Source organism: Vidua macroura, chromosome 13 (assembly GCF_024509145.1).
Source record: "Vidua macroura isolate BioBank_ID:100142 chromosome 13, ASM2450914v1, whole genome shotgun sequence".
Lineage (NCBI taxonomy): Eukaryota > Metazoa > Chordata > Aves > Passeriformes > Viduidae > Vidua > Vidua macroura.
Genome location: NC_071583.1, coordinates 13,984,837 through 14,008,556, shown reverse-complemented (window position 1 = coordinate 14,008,556; position 23,720 = coordinate 13,984,837). Strand labels below are relative to the sequence as shown.

Sequence of the window (23,720 nt, the reverse complement as noted above, 5' to 3'; positions counted from 1 at the left end):
ATTCTCCCTGCATGACATTGAAATTCAGTTTATCATGCTGTCTGGACAACTTGGGAAAGGTGAAAACATCAGAGCAAAAGTCAGGTTAGGGATTTGTGCTTTCTACCTCCCCCTGCTGTGCTGATCCCACACCATTTAAACTTACTAGAGAGTTGTAGCAAATTCTTCCACTGGGATTTGTGGTGACTGAAATATGAGTGAAGATGGGGATAAATGTACCTCACCTGCACTTTAATGTCAGTTACCTCATTTCTGTGGGAGTTGTTACATGAAACTTTGTGTTCTGCTCTTTTCATATACAATGTAAATGGGCAGCTGTAGATAGATGTTAGTTTGGTATTCAGAGTTATTTTAGTGTTCAGCTCCCAGAGTTTAGATGTACTCTGTACAGCTGTAAGGGAACGAGCTCATTTAATGGAAATTTTATAATATAACTATGTTATATGCCTCATGCCATGGCATAGGTTAAAGCTTTAGCATTTTTGCTCTTCTAGATTTTGGGAATATTTTAATAATGAAAAAGAGGGCTTAACAGCAGAATAAGGAGATTAATTAATTTCTGTTTCAAAACAAAAAAGACATATTTCCTTTGCAGAGGTACAGCCTTTACTGGTGGTGGTGGTTTGCCATGCAGAAGGCCTGGAAATGCACACTGGGCAGGGATGCAGTGCACTGAGATGCCCACTGCCTCTACTCTGTTCTACACTGGGAGCTGTCTTGAAAGCTGCAGTAATCTGCTGTCAGGGGAAGTGAAATAAAATCTCTTCCCTGCTCCTTGAGGAACAGAATAGAAAGTAAAGGGATTAAAATGCAGTCAGTATGGGATGTTCTCTAGATGGCATCAAATTTTCTTACCTGTGGAAAACGAGGAATAGCTCAATGTTCAGGCTCTGTAAGAGGATCTTGAGGCTGAAGAAATTAGAATTCATGTGACTGAGCTGACGACGAGGTGTTTTTCAGAGGTATCCTTATTTTTGTTATGAGTTTTTAGTTTCAGTGTTTTAGACTTAATCCATAACTATGGAAAGACTTATGCAGTATTCTCTTCAGCTGGTGAGTGTGCATCTAATGGTTTAATTGGATTCCTCTGAGCGTTTTTTAACTGGTACTTACTTGCAGTTATGGTAGGAAGTCTAATTCATGGATTTAGGAGTCAAATGCATCTTTATGATACTCAAAATCATCTGCCCAGGTGCTGGCTGCAGCCATAATTAATATCACTGGCTCTTAATGAAACCTGCAATTTATACATACAAGATCCATTTTGTAAGCTTTTTTCATTTAAATATAGGGACAGAAACCAAAATTTAGAGAAAGTCCAAAAGGAAGAGCAATGATTGATATTCCCCAAAGAACAGCAAAATTTAGAGACCTCTGATTACACAGAATAAAAAACATGTGTTGGTTATCAGGTTATTCCAAGATAGGCACTCATGTCTCCCATAAGCCAAAGCTAAATAACCTTGTAGTGCTGCCTTAGGACAGCCTTATCCTGCTTCTGTACCAGCTCTGGCTCTCAGGTATTTGCAGCACATTCTCAGCTCCTTCAGTTCTTAAGAGAGTATGAATAATTAGGAGTCAGAATTTGGACCCTACAGTTTAGTAAACATGGAAATGTCAGATGTTTTTTTTGTAGCAGTTTTTCTCACAAGAGCCAAATTAATTCAGGGTAATCATCTCAGCTTCATCCGTTTTTACACAAAATAAAACATTTGTTGACATCAGAAACAATTAGCATATTTGTTGATGTTGCTTGAGCAGAATTTTTCTGATTTAAATGAAAGGTTTAATATATGTAGAGGGATTGTTTTATATCTCAAAGGATTTTAGAAAGTGAGATAGTATTGTATGCATTCACACTCCAGGCAAGTGTCTTGTAAACAGCCTAAATGCGAATTTGAATAAATTGAAATATAGACTAAGTGTGTAACAATTCTATTTTTAGATGACAGCTTTTGGAGCATTCCTTCATAAAGGGTCCTTCTGCAGGAATTATTTTAATTTGCTGGATTTGCTGGTTGTGGGTGTCTCTCTGGTATCATTTGGGATTCAGTAAGTACTAAACTTACAATGTGAATGGTTTATTTTTGCTCTGGGGTTTCTTAATGAAGTCAGTGTTCCAGCTCCTTTTGTTCCCCACGGTGTGTGGGTGTGCAGGGTCGGTGCTCAGGGATGGGCTGGCAAGAGGGAGTGCTTTTCATGGAGGGTGTTGTAATTCATCACTGATATGGGCTGGATACAAATTACTACTTCCCACAATTACCAGGAGAACGAGGAGGAGCCCCATGAGACTGGTATTGGTACAGCAGGTGTTTCCTGGAGCTTCAGGAGGTTTAGATCCCCTCTCTCGAGCTATTGTCACATCTGCACTCTGATTTTATGAGCTTGGTCTTTCAGTTGACCTGTGGGAATATGGAGCTAGACTGTTTGAGGGGGGAGAAGTTGTACCTTTATCAGGACAGTAAGTGGTAGTGGAGAGGTTTTCTTTATTTTGTTTGGTCAGACTAAACACAGTAAAAGAATCTAAATGTGCTTCTTGATTCATTGAGTGGTTTTTCCATATTAAAAAGAATCTGTGAAAGCCTTAGTGACCTAAAGAGAGCAAGGGAGGGTGTCAGGCAGCTGCTCCCCACTCTGAGCCCTGCTGGCACCAGACCTACAGCACAAAAACCTCAGTTTCACAGGGTGTTCCTTAAAGCACTGTGCACTCTCACTTCCTCAAAATGCAGTCCTAGCTACTTAAACAGAGAGAGTCAAAGTAATTTGAGACCTTTTGATCTCAAGTTAGTTGGAAATTGAAGGATTCATTGATTTACAGGATTTACACAGTGTCTTCAAAAGAACTTGTCAACACTGGAAAATACTGTGGGGACTATTTTGCTCCATTATGGTCTTAGATGAGCTTCTAAGCTGTTAATTCTAAATTTGCTCCAGAAATCAACATGATTCTTATGGTATTTATGAGATCAATACTATCTTCTAATAATAAAGAATAAATAAAGAATAAAAAAATGCCTTGTATACATATCTTGAGAGTTCTAGCTGGAGGGGTATTTTTCACATTTCAGGAATTTGCAAGGATATTGTTATTCTGTAATACAATCAGTTACCTTAACAGTAACAGTATATTTTTTTTTCTTCTAGATCAAGTGCTATCTCAGTTGTGAAGATTCTCAGAGTTTTAAGAGTCTTGAGGCCTCTAAGGGCTATAAACAGAGCAAAAGGACTTAAGGTGTTTATTTTTATTTTTAAAGTTATACTTCTGTTGGACTGATCCTTTAGTCCTGCCTCAGGTTAAAAATTCTTGCTCAAGAGAAATTTTCTGCAGAAGTCCACAGATCAAGGGCAGAAATCAGTTATTGATTCTTAAACATGTCTGGTGTTAGCCAGCCGGGCTCTGCCCACAGTTACAGCAGTTTGTGTGGAGGAGCTGCCACTGAGAGCAGATTTGGACTGTGATGAGCAACCTGTCAGTGCATTTCAGTTGTTTATCCATAGTGCCTGTGTAATTTCTAGTCAGTTGAGGTTGGTGGGTCTGTGTCAACAGACTTACAGGCAAATTTAGAAAACGAGTCAAAGCACAGTGTTAGGTGTAATGTTGGCAACAGAAAAGTAGTAATTTAAAAAAAATGTAGAAATTACTTTTATGATATGTAGTCTGTGACAAATTGCATTGAAACATATTTTTTCTTTCTTTCCAGCACGTTGTTCAATGTGTCTTTGTGGCTATTAGAACTATTGGTAATATCATGATTGTTACAACTCTGCTGCAATTCATGTTTGCTTGTATTGGGGTGCAGCTGTTTAAGGTAAGACCTCAGAACTTAACAGTCCATCAAGAAAAAAAAAGCTGAATTGAATTCTTGGTGGTTTGCTGCTGGGACTGGGCTGGTCCCATCCTGAACCAATCATAGTATAAAAGCATTTATTTTGCATATTCTGCATTTTGTCATTGCTTTTTGTTTTTATGTGTAGGGAAAATTCTACAAGTGCACTGATGAGGCAAAACAGAACCCCGAGGAATGCCGGTGAGGAGATCTTTGGTCTAAGAATGTGACACATTTTGTTCTGAATAACTTAAACAGGGTGTATGGGCAGGCATTGTGCATGGGTCAGGCTCTTTAGGGTTGTGTAAATTGGAATTGTCATCTTAATCCCACCAGAAAACACAGGTTAGCAAGAAAATAAAACAAACATGAGGAGGCAATGTAAGAAACAGCTTTGAATAGTGCATTGAGTAAGCCTGAGGTGAGTTCAGTATTTCACTAATGCCAGTTTCTTTCCCACAGAGGGATTTACATTGTTTATAAGGATGGAGATGTCGATAGTCCCATGGTCAAAGAGAGAGTCTGGCAAAACAGTGATTTCAACTTTGATAATGTCCTGTCTGCTATGATGGCCCTTTTCACAGTCTCCACCTTTGAAGGCTGGCCAGCGTGAGTGGGCTCTCCATGTTTGCACAGTGTTGTTACCAGAGTTGCATTTTCCAGAACAATTCACTATCATTTACCAGACATTTTTGGGCAATAAAGCAGTTTTAAGTGGTGGTGTAAAAAGGGAGGAAATAAAGAAACCTATTATCCTAAATCTGGGCACTTATCCCATATGTCAGGAAAAGTAAGAAAAGGTGAACTTTTTTGTATTCTTTGATTGCCAGTCTTGCTACATTTGCCATAAGGATCTTCTCCTTAGCTCTAATGGAAGTAACAATTCTAGATGCTTATCCATCAATGGCCCCTAAATAAGGCTAATTTGAAAGTTTTGGGCCTTCAAGTAAACCTTTTACTAAAATATCAGACAGCAGTACACTCATAGAAAAATCTAGAAAGAGCTAACTGCCACTCACTGTTTCCCTAAATGAGAAAATTTTATTTGGGGAAATAAATAAATACATGAAAACTACAAAAGTTGGGTCATTAACTTAATTATTTCAGAAAAAAAAAGAATATAACAATGTGTGCTGTGATTCTTCTGATTTCTGTATTCTTGCAAGCACTATCAGTAAATAGAAGATGATATCAGTGAACATCAGACCATTTCAGAAACCTGTCCTCTGAGACTGCATATTTTACTATTGTCTCATTTTAATGGTAATAAAGATAAAATTTTGTTTGTTTTTCAGGCTGCTATACAAAGCCATTGATTCAAATGGCGAGAATGTAGGACCTGTATACAACTATAGAGTGGAGATCTCAATTTTCTTCATCATCTATATCATCATTATTGCTTTCTTTATGATGAACATATTTGTTGGTTTTGTGATTGTTACATTCCAAGAACAGGGAGAACAAGAGTACAAGAACTGTGAGCTGGACAAAAATCAGGTTAAAATAAATAATGATTTCTTAAGCTTTGAAAGTAGCCTTTTGTGTTTATGCATGAAGAGCTTCCTTTCTGCTTTGGGGCAGAAGAGGGCACCAGACACATAGTATTTATTAATTTTTTTACTATCTGGCTATTTATTTAACTGGGTATTCAGGTGGTTGTACCTTTCTGTGAGCCCAACCCATCAGAGTTTTTGTTGTGAAATGCATCCACTAAGCTTGTTGGCTTCCTAGGATCTTGCTTTTTGGTGTCACATTAATAAGAATACAGCCAGGTTATCCTGAGGCAAAGATAGGTTTTACACTAAGAACTGGAAAATAATTTTTGTGTTCCAAATAGTCTGAAAGTGTCCAAAGTTCAAGTTTTCAAAATGTTCCACTTCTCAGCCCCATTTATTTAGAAATTCACAGGGGATATTCAGATTAAAATTACAAAAATCTGTCCCCATTTACTGTTTAATCCTTTGACTGAGAAACTCATAAGTCAAAATTTTTTCAGATGTTTCTGGCTGACTGTAACACACTTCATTTAAAAAAAGCCAAGCATAAGACTGTAGCCAGGATTCTTTCTGCACGATGTGCTCCATTAGTCAGGGCCTTTAAGAAATCCTCCAGAGACAAGTAGGAGGCCCAGCCCTAAAGATTTTGGGCAATTATAGGTTATGAGATGAATTTATGATGTTCTTACATATGTGATTTTGCTGGGAAATTTAACTGAGCTAATAGAAGTAACACCTTCTCAGTGGTTATTTTGCTGATTCTAGGGGTTTATGCTAGGCCAGGGTCATTGGTGGTTGACAAGGGAGTAAAAACAAAACATGGTTTAGAGATGACTTAATTGTCCTGCTATGTACTATACCCATACTTACTATAATATATTCGTGTATAAAGGCAAAACCCTCCAGAATTTCCATGAACATTATTTGATTTTGGCATGTGGCTGAGTAATGGATATGGTTAGATATAGTTGTAAATAATCAAGGATTGGTGAGCTCCTTGTGCACTTTATTAATGCTTAATAATAAAAGTTGATTTTCTGCTAGATTATAGTCTGACAGTTTTTGCTGCATTTGCTTTTCAGCGTCAGTGCGTAGAGTATGCCTTGAAGGCACGTCCTCTCCGTAGATATATTCCAAAAAATCCTTACCAGTACAAGTTCTGGTATGTGGTGAATTCTACTGGATTTGAATACATCATGTTTGTCCTCATCATGCTGAACACCCTTTGCTTGGCTATGCAGGTAGGAAAAGCAGGAACTCTTGTGAAGCTGTTGGCATAAATTGAGGGGAAGGATATAGGAGGTACAATGCCTTTAAATTATGGCAACTTGTATTTTTTTATGAAGTAGAATTTTAAAGAAAGCACTTCTGATCTCTGTACTTTTCTGTGACATGTTCTAGTTGTCTCTTTCTTTCCCTAGTATTTCCAATTTTGTTAAGAGAAAGCATGGTTTGAATTCAGTTCACAAAATCAATCTGCTTTTTTCAGTATAGTTGCATACACTGTCCTCTTAAAAATATACCTCCTACACACTGTGTTATTTTGTGACTACCATACTTCAGGCTTTCTAAGCAGGTGTGACACAAGCCTGTGTAATTTTAAAACCTTGCATATAAAACTTGGGAAAATGTTGTTATCTAATACTCCTCTTTTGAGGGAAGAAGTTTCTCTCTGGAGATTCCCTTAGGATGTTGAGGAATGACAGTTTTGTTCTGCTCTGTGCCTAAAAAGAATAAATTTAAACAGATTTGTGCTTGACAAGGGATACTCAGCTAATCTTCCATTTATATAGATGTGCTTCATACATTTTACTAGAAAATGTTTTCCTATGCTGATTTTTTGTCAACTTTGTGTTAGGCTGCCTTACTTTCACTTCATATTTTAAAGCCTTTACTTTTGTAAGTGTTTTATTTTTCTTCACAGCACTATGGACAGTCTAAGATATTTAATGATGCCATGGACATTATGAATATGGTTTTCACAGGAGTGTTCACTGTTGAAATGGTTTTGAAACTGATTGCATTCAAACCCAAGGTAAGTTTAAGATATGCTTTAATTAGGTCATCACCACAGGAATTAAGTATGATGAGTTTCACACTTGTTGTATATTATTTGAAGAAAAAAAAGAACTAACATTTCCCACCCACCTTTATCTATCAGAGAAATTACAATAGAAATGTAACTCCACGAAATGACATACAGATATCAGAAAAAAAATCTAACAAAGTGGTTAATGAGATCTGGAATATTTTGAGGTAATGAAAATGTCCCTTTCTAAATCAGATAAATCATTTCCTGTTACAACATTACCACATCTCCTGTTCTGGGTACGATATTCATTACTTGACACTAATTTGATCTCCAGTAAAGACCTGTATCCTGTATAATTTCCCATTTTAAAATGCAAAATGATTTCTTTACTTTATAAAATATAGCCAAGTATTACAAACATAAGCATAAATAATTTACATATGCAATAGCCTTTATAGATTTTTATGTTTTCAGTTATATATACATAATATTTGGTAGAAGGCCCCACACTGAGTGGTTGATTGCTTGTTTTAAAGGGACACTGTCAATATGAATGATGCAGACACTTTTTCAGAAGTAGACTTGCAAGAGAAACTGGTAACTATAATTGAAAAAAAAAAGATAAAACTATCCTGTGGCAGTTAATGCAGCCTTTTTGTTCAGTTCTCATACTGCATTTATGAAGTGCAGAAGTTAATGATGAACAAACAGACTAAATTTGTTTTTAGTACAATGAAATTAATGCTTATTCTGGGCTATGTAAATGAGTAAGACATGTTCACTTGCTACACTTGGAATTTGAAAGAAGCCAGATGAGCCATTTGGAGCTTACTGCTCTCACTATCCAAGGCTGGTACTTTTTCTTTCCCATTGCCCTTCTTTTAGAGCAGCCAGGCTATCTGCCCGTGGGGCTGGCTGTGAGCTGTGCCCTTTGCTGGTGTGAAGCAGCCCTGGCTCTGTGGGCAGCCCCTGCTCTGAGCCGGGCACTTGTGTGCTCCCAGCACGGCTGCCCGCAGCTCAGGCTGCAGCAGGTGCACAGCAGCTTTCCACACCTGCAAAACTATTTCTTCAGCTTGCATTTAGTACTGAGCTTGGCTGTACAGCCCGAGCTACTTGGTTTAAAGCCAGCTTTATTTTTGCCTGCAGAAGTGAAGAAATAATCCCTCTCTTGAGATCTGGTGTTGAGATGTGAACTGTGGAGTTCGGGGTGAATGTTTACCCGCTCTCCCGTGGTCTCGCTCTGCGCTGTCCAGTCCATTGTACATTTCTAATGAATTTATTTGTATTTTTGTGTCAGCTATCTTATTTAAAGGCTAAGGGTTTCACATTAAAAATAGTACAATATGAGGCCCCAGAGGAGATAGCTCAGCTGTGTGGACCACAGTGTCATGAGTATGCTGGTTGTGTTTCCTGATCTGTATTTCCTGTTCTATATCCTTGTTTTGCACAGAGGACTTTGCTGCATTTTATCATCTGCTTTTTGAAAGAAGATTGTGAATCCTTGTATGGTTCTCCATGCACTTGTGACTGTAGTCAGAAATAGCAGCTAATGCCAAACACAGTGGTCTGATCATGAGTGTACAAATCACAGTGCTCCATTTGTACTGTGGGCTTCCTACTTGTTAGCAAATGCAATGTGTTAAAACTGGTCTCTAAGACTCTGTACAATTTGAGCTTTAATTCTGTTGCAACATGCTTTCTATCTGACTGGATGCTTTCACTGTGAGACATCCCTGGATCTGAACCCTGAGAGTTTGAAGGGCAGACACAGCAGGGCCAGTGGAAGGGTCTGCTTTCCTGAATTTTGGTCCCCCATAGGTGCAGAACACCTTAAACTTTTTAATTAGCAGGACAAGGTTTAAAGATAATCAGAATTTTGGAAGAGACTTAATGAGCAGGAAGGGAGTAAAGTACATTTAAGGTTGTTCCTGTTATTCTTTGGAGATTGTAACCTTTTAAATTATCAGATACTCTTTAACAAAACCTATTGGCAACACATATTACATAGTTCATTAATAATCAAAAATCAGTTAGCAGCCTTAAGCAGAATTTTAATATCTTTAATCTAAATTTCAAAATAGATGCATGTTTAAAACAACAATTAATTGCTTTAACTCATATTAAAGTTTATTAATAGTAGGAACAATCTGAAACCAAACTTAATGCTTTGCTTTAGGGTCCATGGATAAATTTCTTCTATTTCTTCTAGTCTGTGTCACTGGTGGGTGGGTCTCTTAGGCTAGTCTGACAGAATAAAGTTTTAGTTATTAATTTTGTGCCTTTAAAAAGTTATTTCAGAGATGTTCAAAACATCAAATAAAAACTCCATTTAACTCTGTAAAAAAAAGAATAGCTAAAAACCTGTTAGGTTTTATCTCATCTGCTTGACAGTGTCCCCTTAATATGCAGACAAAAGTCCTGTGAAAACGGTGATCTTTTGGTTTTGCTGGTCATATAAACTTAAGGCTACTAGAAATTATTGATGCTCTTCCTATGATATTGTGTTGTGTAAATCCAAGGCACTGCAGACTGCCTTGCAGCTCTGAAATACATACAGCCTGGAGAAGTGCTCAGTAGTAAAGGTGATGCTGAGTGTCTGGCACACTTGACTGGGAGATTGGATCACACAAGGCTTTGTAGAATGAGGCCCTAAATTTTCCAAGAGAGTACTAAAACAACTAAAATATTTATGTGGTAGATGTATGGAAACATATTTTGTTGCTAATTCTCTATGCCTACCTATTCCCTAGGGTTTGTGATTTTGTCCTTTGGCATTTCTCAATGAGCAAATTTTTCATAATATAAACTAAAAGAACAAGTCTTTTTCCTCACATTTGCTAAAATCTGTTACTCAGCATGGTTCAGTGACGTTCAAAACAAAATCCAGCTATGGAATAAAAAATAATCCATCCACACATACCGTATGTACAGCCTCCTGGTAGCCAGTTGTTGCTTAAACTTGTAATGATTTTCCATGTCGTTTTACATCAGATTTTTGTAAGAAAAAAGGAAAGATGGCTAGTAAGTGAATTGATCTTGGGTCCTTGCAGTGGTGAAAACAACTTATTTGCATGATGTTTATTTGCTGTGACTTGTCCATTCCTCCCTTTTCCAAAACCATCTTTATTTTCTCTTAGTTTTTCGTTTATTTGTATGCTTTTGCTTTACATATTAGTTTGAACAATATTTGTCTATACTGATGGAAAAGGTTTCATAAAATAAATAAATAAATGTGTAAATTTTTTTAGCTGTAAAGTGTTTTAGCTGTATTGAATCAAAATGTGATTTTTTTATTTCAGTGCTTTATCTTGTAGCATGACTAGTAAAGTAACTTTTTCTATAGCTGAAATTATCCCTTATTTGGAGGAACTTTTTTGGTTCCTTTGTGGAGAAAGGCGGATAGCACAGCTCAGGATCGTGCTGATTATGTGTTTGCTGTTTGCCAAGAGTCTCTTCTTTTGTGTATATATAGATAAAAATATTGCTATTCTAAAATGAGGAAAGATACTTAGAAATAAGAATGCGAAGGATCGGAAAGAATATGATGAGAGCAGCTCCCTTTCTTTGGTTGGCAGCTGCTAATCTCATTAGGATTATAAATTTCAGTATTGTTGGGGCGCTTCAGTGTGGTTCTTAGTAAAACTTTGGGAATGGCTTGTTCCCAGGAGCAGGAAGAGTAAGGAGGGAGCAGCAGGGAATTGTGCAAGAGCTCTTTGGAGTGGAGGCATTTCTTCAGGAGGCCAAATCCAAGAGCACTGGGTTTGCCCCAAAACTGGAATTGATGGTTGATCCCAAAGAACCAGAGAAGTGCAAAGGGTTGTAGAGATAACAATACTCTGATCTATTTTCCTCTTTCAGCCCCTTCCTTAGACAAAGGAATGATGGTAGCAGTTTGTGTTTTAAAAAAGTAGCATTAGAAACATAATGAGCTTTTCCTGACCCTGCTTCCTTTCCAAGAAAGTGGAGCTGTTGTCTACTGTAGCAGCTCTCTCATAGTCTCCAAGAGAAAATTTCCACTCAAAATAAGCCTTTTTTCAAATATTAATGTAATCAGGTGCATTAAACTGTGAAATTACTAGAAATTCTAACAGTTTAAAATCTTGAGAAAAATATCAGTCCAATTCTAAAATCGGTTTTGGAACCGATTTTTCTTTTCTCTGCTAACAACTCTTGTAATAACTTAAACTACTCAGCTAAAACATTATCTTAGAGCAAAGATGTAATAAAAAGTGTAACTAGATATAAGGTTAGATTAGCATGTTTGTAATTTTAAACTTCTTGCTAAATGTATTATTTTAGAGCTTCAATAGTGGCTGAAAAGTCAGTATTTTAAAATTAATTACCAAGAAATGTACATGTACAAAATGTACATTTCAGCTTTTCTCATGTAATGCACTTCCTTAGTCATGGTAGACTGATACTTTAATATATCTGAATGAGGTAAAGAGCAAGTTCAGCAACTTTTGCAGTTCTGAATTTCTATAATGAGTAGGAAAAAGCCACATATTGAAGAAACCTCTGGTCTCCATAGTTATATTAACAATAGTAATACATCTTGATTTGTTCCACACTGGAACCTACCTGGAGGATTCTTCTGAAGTACCTCTTTGCTCAAACGTGCTGTTTTATGCCCACAGTCAGCTAATTGCATTATAGACCTTTATAACCCTTTGCAGCCATGTCCCAGGAACACACATGTGGGGAATATATTTAAAGGCATAAAATGTCAGAAGGGTGATGAAGCAATTTATGAAAATTTTCAGACACTGAAATTGATGAGTTTTCAGACACTGGACTGGCTGCACCAACCAAAAACATTAAGAAATTGTTCAGGTTGCTGTGGTTCACTGGCTTCACTGGCTACAGAATCACCCTCTGACTGCAAATGTAGGATGAGTTCCTATATTAAACCTAGTTTATGAATAGAAGATTAAGTCAGCTCTCTAAATTTTATGCACAGTTTCACATTAATTACTGTGCATGTTTAGCTGCTGATGAGACGTGACCCTTTGAATATTTTTACCAACCACTTAGATAGGACTATCAGAAAATCCTTGATGATAAGGAGTTTTCAATTGGCTTGGTCTTGCAGGAATATAATGAAAGGGGTCTTGTTGTCCTCATTAGGGTATATGTGTTAGAATTTTTCAGCCTTGCTAGAAGCCCAAAGCCAGTTTTGGATGATGGCTTGCTTGCCAGCATCGTGCTTATCTGATGGTGTGTTCTGCATGTGTAGAGTGTGTGTGTGTCTGTGTGTGTGTCTGTACATGTATATATATAATTATATATATACACACACATGCACATATATGTTGCTTTTCCTTCAGTAGGCAATATTGTTTGGTTTTGTTTTGTTTTCTCATTAGACCACAGGTTTTGTTTAACTAATTTCTGTTTATGCAAAACTAAACAGAAGTATGCAAATATTTGACATTTCATGTGTAATCACAAACGTTTGCACCCTGCCTGCTCTGTTCAGGGCTATTTTAGTGATGCCTGGAATACGTTTGACTCCCTCATCGTTATTGGCAGCATAGTAGACGTCGTTCTCAGTGAAGCTGATGTGAGTATATCCCAGCTTACTTTCCCCAGTCCCTACTTCTCTTTCTCTGTCTCCCCACTATTTCCATCATCTGGACAAGTCACAGATTTTGATCTGATGTTTCTAAAGTTTTGAGTACAGACCAGTCATAGGTCAATTATGTTGATATGGGAAATAAATAGCCTTTTTTTTCTACCAATCCTTTTTAGCTATGAAAGGGAAAGTTTAGATTGTATAGTGGTACATCAGAAAAGCCTAGAGTGTTTCTGTGTTATAACACTGTCCTTTTCTTCTCTTTTTCTGTTTGTGTTTTTCTCTTGCTCTCTTTCTGCTGAATGCTTGTCCTAACAGCACTATTTCACTGATGCATGGAACACTTTTGATGCCTTAATTGTTGTTGGTAGCGTCGTTGATATTGCTATTACAGAAGTTAATGTAAGTAGCAACTGTTCATGCACTAAAAAGTAATTGCTGTCATCAAGAAATACAGAAAATGTAAACTTAATCCCAAAAAAGTCCTTTTTTATAAAAGTATGTTTAATCTTGGAATCAAAGACCAAAACACTGATACAGATGTTTGTACAAGCTGCTGTTATTTATTTATATACTTGTATAGCTGCACATGCACACAGCACAGTGAGACAATAAAAATAGTTTTTCTATATATGCACAGAAAATATTAAAAAAAAGTAAGCTGATGTTACTATCTTACTTGAAGCCTATTGCTTTTTGTAGGTAACTTGACCAAGATAATTCACGTTTCTGTAAGTTTTCAGTGGCTTGGTTTAACAAATGATGATTTCTTTTTCTGTGAGAGGTTTGGGTTTGGAGAGCATTCATATCTCATGAGGTAGCAGAAGGTCACATAGAAAGTTGGGCTTTCCATGCTGTGGAAAAGAGAATGTTTATTTTTTTCCCAGTCCTTTTGCTTTTCATATCCTGCAGTAAGTGTTTGGAAGTTTGAACTACTCTTAAAGTACTTGGAACACTCCATCATTTACCAGAATTTTGTCTGATGGCCATTGCACATAACAGGTGTTTGAGCAACAGATTCATCTTGAAATTGCTTCCTGGTCTTGTGTTAAACTGTGAGAATACAATGATTAACTGACTTTTTGGAAAGAAAATGGAGAAGATGAGAGAACATGGGAGCAGAAAGCTTTATCCTGACCTTTAGACTTCAGACTGATTTTTCTGAGTTCTGTGGGGATGGATCTTTCTGTGAACTGAAGGAACCTGAGCTGACAGGGAGGGTCAGTCAGCCCAGAACTGCAGCGTCCCTTTGAGACTTTTCTTTAAGTATAATTATTCTTCATGGAGCACATTTTTAAAAGCTGCCTCTGATTTATTTTTGATTAGTTTTTTTCCCCTCTGTTTCTTTTACTTTAGGATGTGTTTTATTTCCCCAGAAAACTTTTGCATTTAGACTTACAGCTCAAGTATTTGCAATTTACCCACAATTTCCATTCACAGTAGTACAGGGGTAGGTGAGCACAGTATCTGAGCAGAGTAAAAAGACCAAACATTTAGAATAGCTTTCCCTCATAACTGCAAAAGGTGTTTGGTTGTGAAGAGATTAAGGGACAGCTCAGAGGTGCTTCCATGACCAAAGCAGATGTGTCTGTATTCAGCAGTGTATGGACAGTGTTAATTGGACAGCACTCCTTGTAAACACTGGGATTTAGCAGTTCTCACAGCTGAAAATATTCTGGAGACCAAGTAATGATATCCAAGATAAGTACACACCACAGTCAACAACCAGCACTGCCATTTCTTAGTTTTCATGTTATTCTCACAAGAAAAAAAATGCTCATCTTTGATTTCTTTTACTTTTGCACAGCAGACTCTCTGTGTACTAAGCATTGTCTGTTTCTGGTCTTGCCACTTTTCTGTGCTTTGTTTGTGCAAGTCAAGAACACATATCTCTGGTCTTGATTTCCCATTTTCAACATGAAACATTTAATGTTGCAGAGTGTCCAAGGAAATTTCTTAGATTTTTACTTTCATTGTTTTGATTCTACTGAACTATTCCTGCTTGAGTAGTTTACTGTAAATTTCTGTCATCCAAATCCAGTATTTCAGAATCTTTTCCTCAGTATTTTTTCAGCATTCTGAATTGTGCCATTCCACCTGCACTTGTTTTCTAAGGCTGGCAGTGATCCTGGGAAATGTACATCTCTGCTGAGATGCTAATGAGACTTTGTTTCCAATGGGATTTCAAGCATGATTCAAACAGCACCTGTGAAAATTCCCATTAAAGAAACTTCTTAATCTGAGGAAGCTCAGACTTGTTTGAGGGCTGATTTGGAGCAGGGTAAATCACCAGCACTGACAGAAAATCAGATCTTGTCACAGTTTTAATGGCAGGGGCAGAACCATCTTGACTGAGCAGTGCAAAGGAGACATGAGTGTGAACATTTCATGTCCTCAGTGTGAATTAAACACGGCTATGGGATCACAGATGGGATTGCCCCGTGCTGTGGAAACAGCTCAGCATCACCTGGGGATGCTTAGATCCTGTGCAAAGGCCAGTGAGCTCTTCTAGCACACAATAGGTTTGCATCTGACCCAGTTTTTAAAGGAGAATGGATTGTACTGTCTAGGTACACACTGCCTTGATTTCACTATTAAATACTGGAAAATAAATGTCATCGCTTTTATTTTGTTAACTTTTTAAACATTTTATAGGAATATATATGCTTCCCTGAGGCTGATTTTTCTGATCCAGTAACCTCCCATTCTCATATAATCCAGGAAATTACTATGATTTGAATATTTTTGGTGCCTGTGGAATTCAGTCTTTAATGTATTGAGCAATTTACAGGATTGCTCAGCATTCTCAAGGACTGGATCAGTGACCAAGGCAAGAAATGAACCACCTCAGAGCAACATATATTCTGGAAATAAAATATTATCTGTGATTATCTTTTTAATTTACTCTTTTATCTAATGTCCCTTCCTTCAACCTCCTTCTTTTATGAACCTAATTGGTTTTCATGTTCATTTTATTTTTAGAAATTATTAGAGGCAAGTATATATAAGTAAATATACATGTGGTATAGCAATAAAAAAAATTAAAATCACTACTAAAACCTATATAATTACTTCTGGGTTCTGTGGCCTTTTGTTTTCAGAAACTTTCACATGTCATGCAAGATCTTGTGTGGTCATAGAAATGGTTATTTTTCAATTAAAAATGCAGAGTAATGATTGGCAGACACAAAGTGTGGTCAGTCCAGTCTAGGAGAGGGGCGTATATAACTTATGAGAATGAGAGAGAAATAAATTGGAAATAAAATCTGAATAAATAAGTTGTTAAAAGGAAATAACATACAAGTTTCAATCTGGCCTGACTGTGTAGAAATGATCTTACTTGTCAGCTCAGAAGCCATTTGGATGACCAACATTGAATGACTTAGAAGCATGATCACATTGTTGCAGTAGTGGTTGTGAAGGTTTTAATTCACATTTTTTCTTTAAGTTTCTTTTACCATTCACGTGCTGCCAAAATGTTGAGAAAATGGAGATTTCCCTTTCCTCATCTTTTATGTAAATTATTAATGCCATCTTTATAGGACTGATTTTATTCTTGACATAAAAAAACCCTTCAGATTTTCTGCTGAAATAGGGCTTAAAGGAACAGCACTTATGTCTTCCTCCTGAGTCCCTCAGGAAAACCCAAGATTCTGTCTTGACTCTTGATCTTGTGCTTGTGTGGAGGAGTGGAGTAAAGCCCCATGTCTGCCTCCTGTAAGAGATTCAGGATTCAACTTTGAATAAGAGCAGTCCAATTTAGTTTGAGTACAATTTTATGCACCCTATCATATATTAGAACTTAGCTGTTGGTGCTAGTAATTTGTATTTTTGGACGCTGTTGATATAGTTTGTAAACTTCTGCAAACATCTCTCTTTAGGCTTAAGGGTGGGCCAGAAAACTGTGTTCTCATACAGCTTTGCTTTCATTAGTGTGAAGTCTTAGTGCAATATCAAATCTCTGCAGTGTTGTAATATCTAATTTGGAGACAGAAATAATTTTTTAAATTAGCTATCATATAATAACATATTAATTGTGAATTTAGAACTTAAATACATATTTTACAGGAGAAGAGACACTTATAAAAATATTTTCAGGGGTTTCTCACATTGATTTAAAATTTTAGTTAATTGATGTCTACGGGCATTTGGTTCATGTTGAACAGGGAATATAGAGAGCACTGATAAGACCACAAAGAAATTTTCTTGCTCACATCTGAATTGCAATAACTATTCTCAGAACAAATCGTGCGTGTTTATGCACATGGACTCACAGCACACATTTCTGGAGATATTTTGGCAACCTGAATGTTTTTTTATATATGCTATTGTCATCATGTGTGTTCATCATTCAGATGCTTCCTTCTTTAATTATGGTGATGAGGACATTATCATCATGTGTCATTTGTTCTGACATACTCTTGGACCCTTTGGCACAATATGTAAAAAAGAAGCTTTTGACCACCACCATTTACTAACATCACTGGTTGTCACCATATTTATTTTTTGTTTAAGCACAGAGTTTGCTTCCAAGGCATGATCCAATCTGTTTCACACTGTTCACAGTTTGACACTGAAGTTCTTTATAGTCAGGATGTTTATTTTTAACATTTGTTGCAAAAATTTGTGTAACAAGGAGTTCCTGTTTAGGAAATGTGCTAAATTTTTCATAAGCATCATTAGTACTTGACCAAAATTGGTACCTGGTTGCAGACATTTTCATCAGTGAGTCAAAAATGTAGGTTGATCATTAGTTATATTTTTTTGAGGATTGGGATTGTTTGAGGAAGAAAACTGTTGTGTTGCCCTTCAATTAAGTGAAAAAGAAAAATCATGTATTACTGCCTATTTGAAGTAGTTAAGGGTTGGCTCAAAATCACAAGGCTATGAAGTGCTTTGCTGACCTGGGCTCTGAGTGTGGCTGGTCCATGGCGGACAGAACAGGCAGAACAACGAGGGAGTGTCTGTGCTCACTGCCCTCACTGCAGTGTGTCTGTCAGCCAAGCAGGGAAAGCAGAAGCTATTTATTCCAGCTGTGACCATTACCAGACTTGTAGCAGACAGAAGCACACCTGTCATCTTAGGAATCACACAGTCCCAGTTTTTGGGGGACAAAAAAATCCTAGTAATGACCAGCCAGTCTCAAAGCATTTGGGACCAAGTAGCATTGGAATGATTGGTGGAAAATGAGGGGAAAGAGGAGGCTGGAGGTAGATTGTCTGAGCACAGGTAATTTTATTTACCTTCTTGTCAGCAGATACCATCCCTCTGCTCAGCCTGTCCCCTTCAGTCTCAAGTCTGTTCTAATACTTCCCTACATGTACAAAATCAAAATGCACCACCCTCTTATGTGTGTGTGTGCACATAATGTCACTGGGGCTGCAAATCAGGCTGTGTGCCTGGGGACTGTCTGGTTTTCCCTTATCTGTAGGAAGTAGACACTCTGTTTTTGTCAGTCTGTCTTATTGTTGCTGAAGATTGTCTTATCCTTATCTCAGTTCCCCAGATCTGAGCATTGCTTCATGCTGGATGGACACGTGTAACCATTAACTTTGTCTCCCAGATGAGCATTTCCTTTATAAATAAGTATGAATAATGGTTTTTTTTTGTGGTATATCACTACACTAGCTTCATTAAAATTGCTATCAGTAAAATAAACTAAGCTGCTGTATTATTAGAGGGAAATGCCAAAGAGGGTAAAAAATAGATACACCCTAAAATGTCAAACCCAAAACACTTGCCCAGTGAGGAATGCTTTCAGCTTCAGTAGGAAAAACTCCTCTTGCATTAGGAGTTCTTACTTTGTTTCTAGCATTTATCTCCACCTTGGCATTATTGTACAATTTGCTTTTTGTGAACAGAGTGGTTTTATTTTCCATTACTGGCCTGCACTTTCCAGTGTCCATAATTCGTAATCTCTTGCATATGACATCCTAACACTCCCCAGCAGCCTCAGATGAGCCATCAGAAACAGGCAATTAGGATTTCTTAGTCCAAAGAGGCTGAGGAAGAGGGATTTGTGAGGGGAGTGTGCATTGGGCAGTCCTGGGCACACGCCACTGTGCAAACACAAATCCCTTCAGTGACCTCCTGACAAAAAAAAAAAAAAAAGAGGGATCATCATTCCAGAGCAGCTCTACTAGAACTGATAGTTTGGGTAATCTGACCTCTGCATTTTTAAAAGTGAGAATTAAGTAATTACTAAGAGGGTTATATGTAGAAAACATTGTTTTTACTGACTTTTCCTTTTGAGATTTTTTTTTTCATAACTGAGACATAATGCAAACTCATTAATTTTTTTGTTTGGAAAAGTGATTAAATAAAAATATGAAGGACCAAAGTATCCTTTTTCTGGTGTTATCTATCCCATTATATTTTGACATCCTAATACTGATGCTAACTTATTTGGGGCCCCATCCTGCTCCCATAAAATGCAGTGGGGAAAATTCCCAAATGCCAAATTGGGAAATTTGAAATTTTATTTCATTTATTTTAATGTCAGTTTGTGATGATACTGTAATTTAATCTGATTTCTATCTGTCAAATACTATGTTCAGTTTTTGATCATACAAAATACCAAAGCAAATTAAGTAATTTGCTAGCTATTTAAGAGAGTATCAAGCTCAACCTGAGTCAGTCACCAGAGATTAATATGACATTTCAGGCTTCATCTGCAGAAGGTGTACTTAAATCTTTTTTCTTTAAAGCTTCAGATTTAAAGGATTTTTTTCTGTGCTAAAAAGTCAGTAGCAATGTGGGTCTGTGTGCACTGGTGCAGGTTTGGGATTGATTTAGGTAGGCAGCTTTGCAAGATGGCTTCCATGATCTGTGATATTTTGACATTTATGGTGTTTGTGATAATGAATTTTTTCTTAATTATATTTTGATGATTTTATTTCAAATTGTTGAAATATACAGAGAATTTCTAATGAAGCAGTTGTCTTCCCTTAGCAGCAGATTTTCCATCGATTTTATATAAGTTCTTATAAAGTTTAGGTGTTACAGCCAGTTTTACAAATACTCTGCTTGCTGAAGTATAATAAGGAGATTTTGGTTTTGGTTAATTTAATACATAAATTTAGTAATAATCCCTCATACAGTGAAAAACCTCTTTGTTTCAGAATATATTGATATCCTATCAACAGAGCAGTAAAGTATCCATACGTAACTTGCACATAGTTGAGCAAACCACTATTTTTACCACATTTTCCCCTCTTGATGCCTTTATATTAAATATGTTTTGAAAAAAGTAATAGAGAACACAATCAGTATTTTAATAATGATCTGATTTTTTAAAAGCACTACCTCTTGTTGCTTTTCTTTGCCATAATAAGTTTGCATAATATATTTTCAACAGAATCAACTCCTTTCTTTTCCCTTCCTTCTCCTCAAGTTTTATCTTGAGTACCAGCAGTCTGTGAGGTTTGAGTAGGTGAAGTGTGGCACTGAGTGTGGCTGGTGCATCCACAGCGTGCTGGGAGCAGCTCTGGGGTGGCATTGTGTTCATTGCTGCTCTGAGTGACAGGAATTGTTGAAAGGTGCCTCTATAAAAGGAGGATATTTTAAGCAAGAGGGTAAGACTCATCACTGGGATCTAACATCCAGAACCCTGTTTTTTCTAGTGCTATAAATGTTTTTAAAGACACTCCAATTTTGGAAGAAGCTGCTGCGAGTTTGTCATTGCGCAAGCAAGCAGAGAACATTGGTCCTTTAAGCTTTGCTGCCTGCTCTGCAAAGTGTGTGACCATTTAGGCTCTCAGGAAAGTTTCTTCAAAATCACACAGAGAATAAAAGGAGAAAAATGAGATGCTCCTTGCAGCATACCGAGTTTGGCTCTTTGAACAAGAATTCATGTGAGCCTCTCTGCTCGCTGTAGCACCTGAGGGCTGCACAGATCTGTTCCAAAAGGATCAGTGAAATCCTGATCCCTTTGTCCATGCCTGATCCTGTTCCCTCAGCTCAGGTGTGGGGAGAGAGTTCAAGAGTTGCCTCTCATGCACTGCTGGGCAGGCTCAGCCTCCAGGGCGTGGGGCTAAGAACGTGTGTGTGTCCCTTTGTCCTCTTTGGGTGCTGCAAGACCCAGAGCTCATCACTGAGCCACCCCACGGGAATTCACTTTGCTGTAAGGGAGCTCCTGGTGTGATATCAAACACAATTACTCGACTCTGGTTAGATTCCAGTGATGCAGTAATTAATCTTCAAAAGGAGCAGAGCAGAAAAGGACCTTGAAAGGCCAGTTTGGCCCCAAAGCTTTGTTCTTGAGTTTTAGGTGGGCTTCCTGCTATGATTTCATACAATCTGTGGAAATTGATGGCTTACGTTTTTTGGCCTACATTGGAGTGGATCTTTTATTTTGTATTTACTTTCCACTGAATCTTTTAAACATGTTTTATACCAGCAGTTTTTATTATGAGTCAGCCAACAGTGTTTTAGAATGAGTTAGCCAGCATGAATAGATAAGAGGATGGTTTAATAAGGGAATTAATGTTTTGTTCGGGACATATATTGAGTTGAAAGATGTTAATTTTCATTTTGAAATTTAAAATGTTCTTAATTTTGCTTATGGTTAAGCTAACTTTTTAATCTTTTATTTGATTTTAATATTTAATGTTCTTAATTTCTTAAAGCCAAAGCCAACTGAAACAGTCACAACTGATGAGTCTGGGGTAAGATCAGCAAAGTGACCCCAGTGGTTTTACCTATACTTGAGTTTATTCTTTTTACCATGTCTTTTTTCCACCAAGTTTTTCTGTATTTTTCATTCCTGTCTGACTGCAAAGGTGTTATGCAGTGGTTTGCATTCATTGTCAGTGTTCTATTGGAGTCTATTACAAACAAACCCAATATGATCCTATTAACAAACCAGAAAACTTGGAAATGCATGTGGTGTGTGAAGCATTTCTACAGGTCCTGTGTTTTCAGCATGTAATTTTTCCTTTCATATCATGGTTATCAAGGTGAACAGGCTCTTGAGATACATTTCCAAATCTTACCTCTTCCACCTTTGCATTTTATGTTGTTTTTCTGGAAGTGTTGCATGTTTGAGTTTGTATTTGGTTTGACTTTTCCTGATGCTCTTCAGAACTCTGAGGACAGTGCTCGGATCTCCATCACTTTTTTCCGTCTCTTCCGTGTGATGAGGTTGGTGAAGCTGCTGAGCAGAGGAGAAGGAATCAGAACATTACTCTGGACATTTATCAAGTCATTTCAGGTTAGCACAGTTATTTATTTGCTTTATAATTGCAACCATTTATGCACCAAATTTTATGGAGCAACACCCTGTAGAATGCAAAAATATTTTTTTGATTTAGTGTTATCAATAATGACATATTTCAATAAATTTGCATACTAATGCCAAAATTAATTTTACCAAGTACTTCTGGGAGTCTGAGGGTCATTCTTTGTCATTTAATTTTAGCTGTTACTGTGAGGTTTCTATGGTACTTCTGGAAAAAATATTTGGCCTATTTAAAAGAGATGGGAGAAGTTTGACATACATAGGTCTCATACTTCCACACATTTTTATTAGGTGACTGGGAAAGAAGAATTTAACACATATTTTACATAAAACCAGTTTCATAAGTGAAATAGATACTTGAATCATTGCTCCTGAAAACTGATGAATGTGAAGCTAATGAAACTCTGTGACTGTACAGAATGAAGTATTTTTGTGTTAGAATCAGTAATGAAAGTAAAATCAAAAACACTAAAGATGATCTTTCCCTCTGGATTGCTGGCAGAAGTAATTTAAAATACAATGAAGCTGGTATACATTGCATGCAGCAAAGTATTAAGAATGACAGGTAATAACATTTTAAGCACTTGCATAGGAAGAAAAACCTTGGAAAAGTCTGTGTTGAACAGAGAAATTACTTTTGCAAATTGAAATAGAAATGATGGTGTGAGATTATTAAAAGACAATGCACCTGTCCCTTCTAGGCTCTGCCTTACGTTGCCCTTCTGATAGCCATGCTGTTCTTCATCTATGCTGTCATTGGAATGCAGGTAATTAGAGATTTTTTTAGCAGTAAACTACAGTACAGATCTGTCTGAGACTTGTTTCTTAAGTTGCTTATTGAAACATTCCTTTGGTAGTAGTGCTATGTATAAGGCAGAGCTTTCAGAGTAATGGAAAAATCTTTATTTGGCTCTGATTTTCTTGATCAGGAAATTCCAAAAGACACGAGAGAAGAACTTGGTGTGCTGCCTTTTTTCCTTTCCTTGTATATCTGATATATTTGCTGCACTTATGTGACTCTCATGAAAAATCTAAAGTATAATGAAAGTGTTTTTGTGAAATTTCATGCATCCTGAAGGAAGTTTAGATTTCAAGGCCTACAGCCTCTAACAGCACAGGTCACTGGAATGAGAGTCAAAATTCTGGTTTATTGCAGGTATTTGGAAAAGTGGCCATGAGGGACAACAATCAAATAAACAGAAACAACAACTTTCAGACTTTTCCCCAAGCTGTGCTTCTTCTCTTCAGGTGAGCAAACCTTACCTCTCACTCAGTGCATCCCATTTCACTGATCTATGAAAAATGTGCGAAATATGTTTGCAAGGGAGGATCAATTGAGCACAACAAGCATCTCCTGTTTGTGGCTGTGTGCTGAGTGCCCTTTGGCACAGAGGGTTCTAAGGAGGTGATACAGAACTAAACTCCTTACAGCTCCTGTGAAACTCCTCCTTTGGGAATTCAGGCAGAGCCCAAACCTACAACCCAGACATCAATTTCTCTGAGCACTGGGAGAGCTGCAAAAGACTCTGCCCTTACTGGTATCTTTAGAAGT

The 23,720-nt window shown here is 37.2% G+C and overlaps 1 protein-coding gene and 1 long non-coding RNA gene across 2 annotated transcripts in view; one reads left to right on the top strand and one right to left on the bottom strand.

Moving 5' to 3' along the window:
• The window catches only part of CACNA1D (calcium voltage-gated channel subunit alpha1 D), a 169,022-nt gene that overhangs the window by 113,890 nt on the left and 31,412 nt on the right, over positions 1 to 23,720 (top strand). Inside the window, exons 24-37 of the mRNA XM_053989201.1 lie at positions 1,946 to 2,052; positions 3,145 to 3,232; positions 3,702 to 3,809; positions 3,976 to 4,028; positions 4,290 to 4,436; positions 5,123 to 5,324; positions 6,406 to 6,564; positions 7,248 to 7,358; positions 12,835 to 12,918; positions 13,249 to 13,332; positions 21,558 to 21,596; positions 22,013 to 22,141; positions 22,870 to 22,935; positions 23,325 to 23,416. Of these exons, the coding sequence (XP_053845176.1) occupies positions 1,946 to 2,052; positions 3,145 to 3,232; positions 3,702 to 3,809; positions 3,976 to 4,028; positions 4,290 to 4,436; positions 5,123 to 5,324; positions 6,406 to 6,564; positions 7,248 to 7,358; positions 12,835 to 12,918; positions 13,249 to 13,332; positions 21,558 to 21,596; positions 22,013 to 22,141; positions 22,870 to 22,935; positions 23,325 to 23,416 (1,469 nt within the window). The remainder of the gene's footprint in view (positions 1 to 1,945; positions 2,053 to 3,144; positions 3,233 to 3,701; positions 3,810 to 3,975; positions 4,029 to 4,289; positions 4,437 to 5,122; positions 5,325 to 6,405; positions 6,565 to 7,247; positions 7,359 to 12,834; positions 12,919 to 13,248; positions 13,333 to 21,557; positions 21,597 to 22,012; positions 22,142 to 22,869; positions 22,936 to 23,324; positions 23,417 to 23,720) is intronic.
• LOC128813827 (uncharacterized) overlaps positions 13,510 to 23,720 on the bottom strand; it is a 44,441-nt gene continuing 34,230 nt past the window's right edge. Inside the window, exons 2-3 of the long non-coding RNA XR_008439192.1 lie at positions 21,924 to 22,081; positions 13,510 to 13,784 (exon numbers count right to left, since the gene is read on the bottom strand). This is a non-coding gene — a long non-coding RNA (uncharacterized LOC128813827). The remainder of the gene's footprint in view (positions 13,785 to 21,923; positions 22,082 to 23,720) is intronic.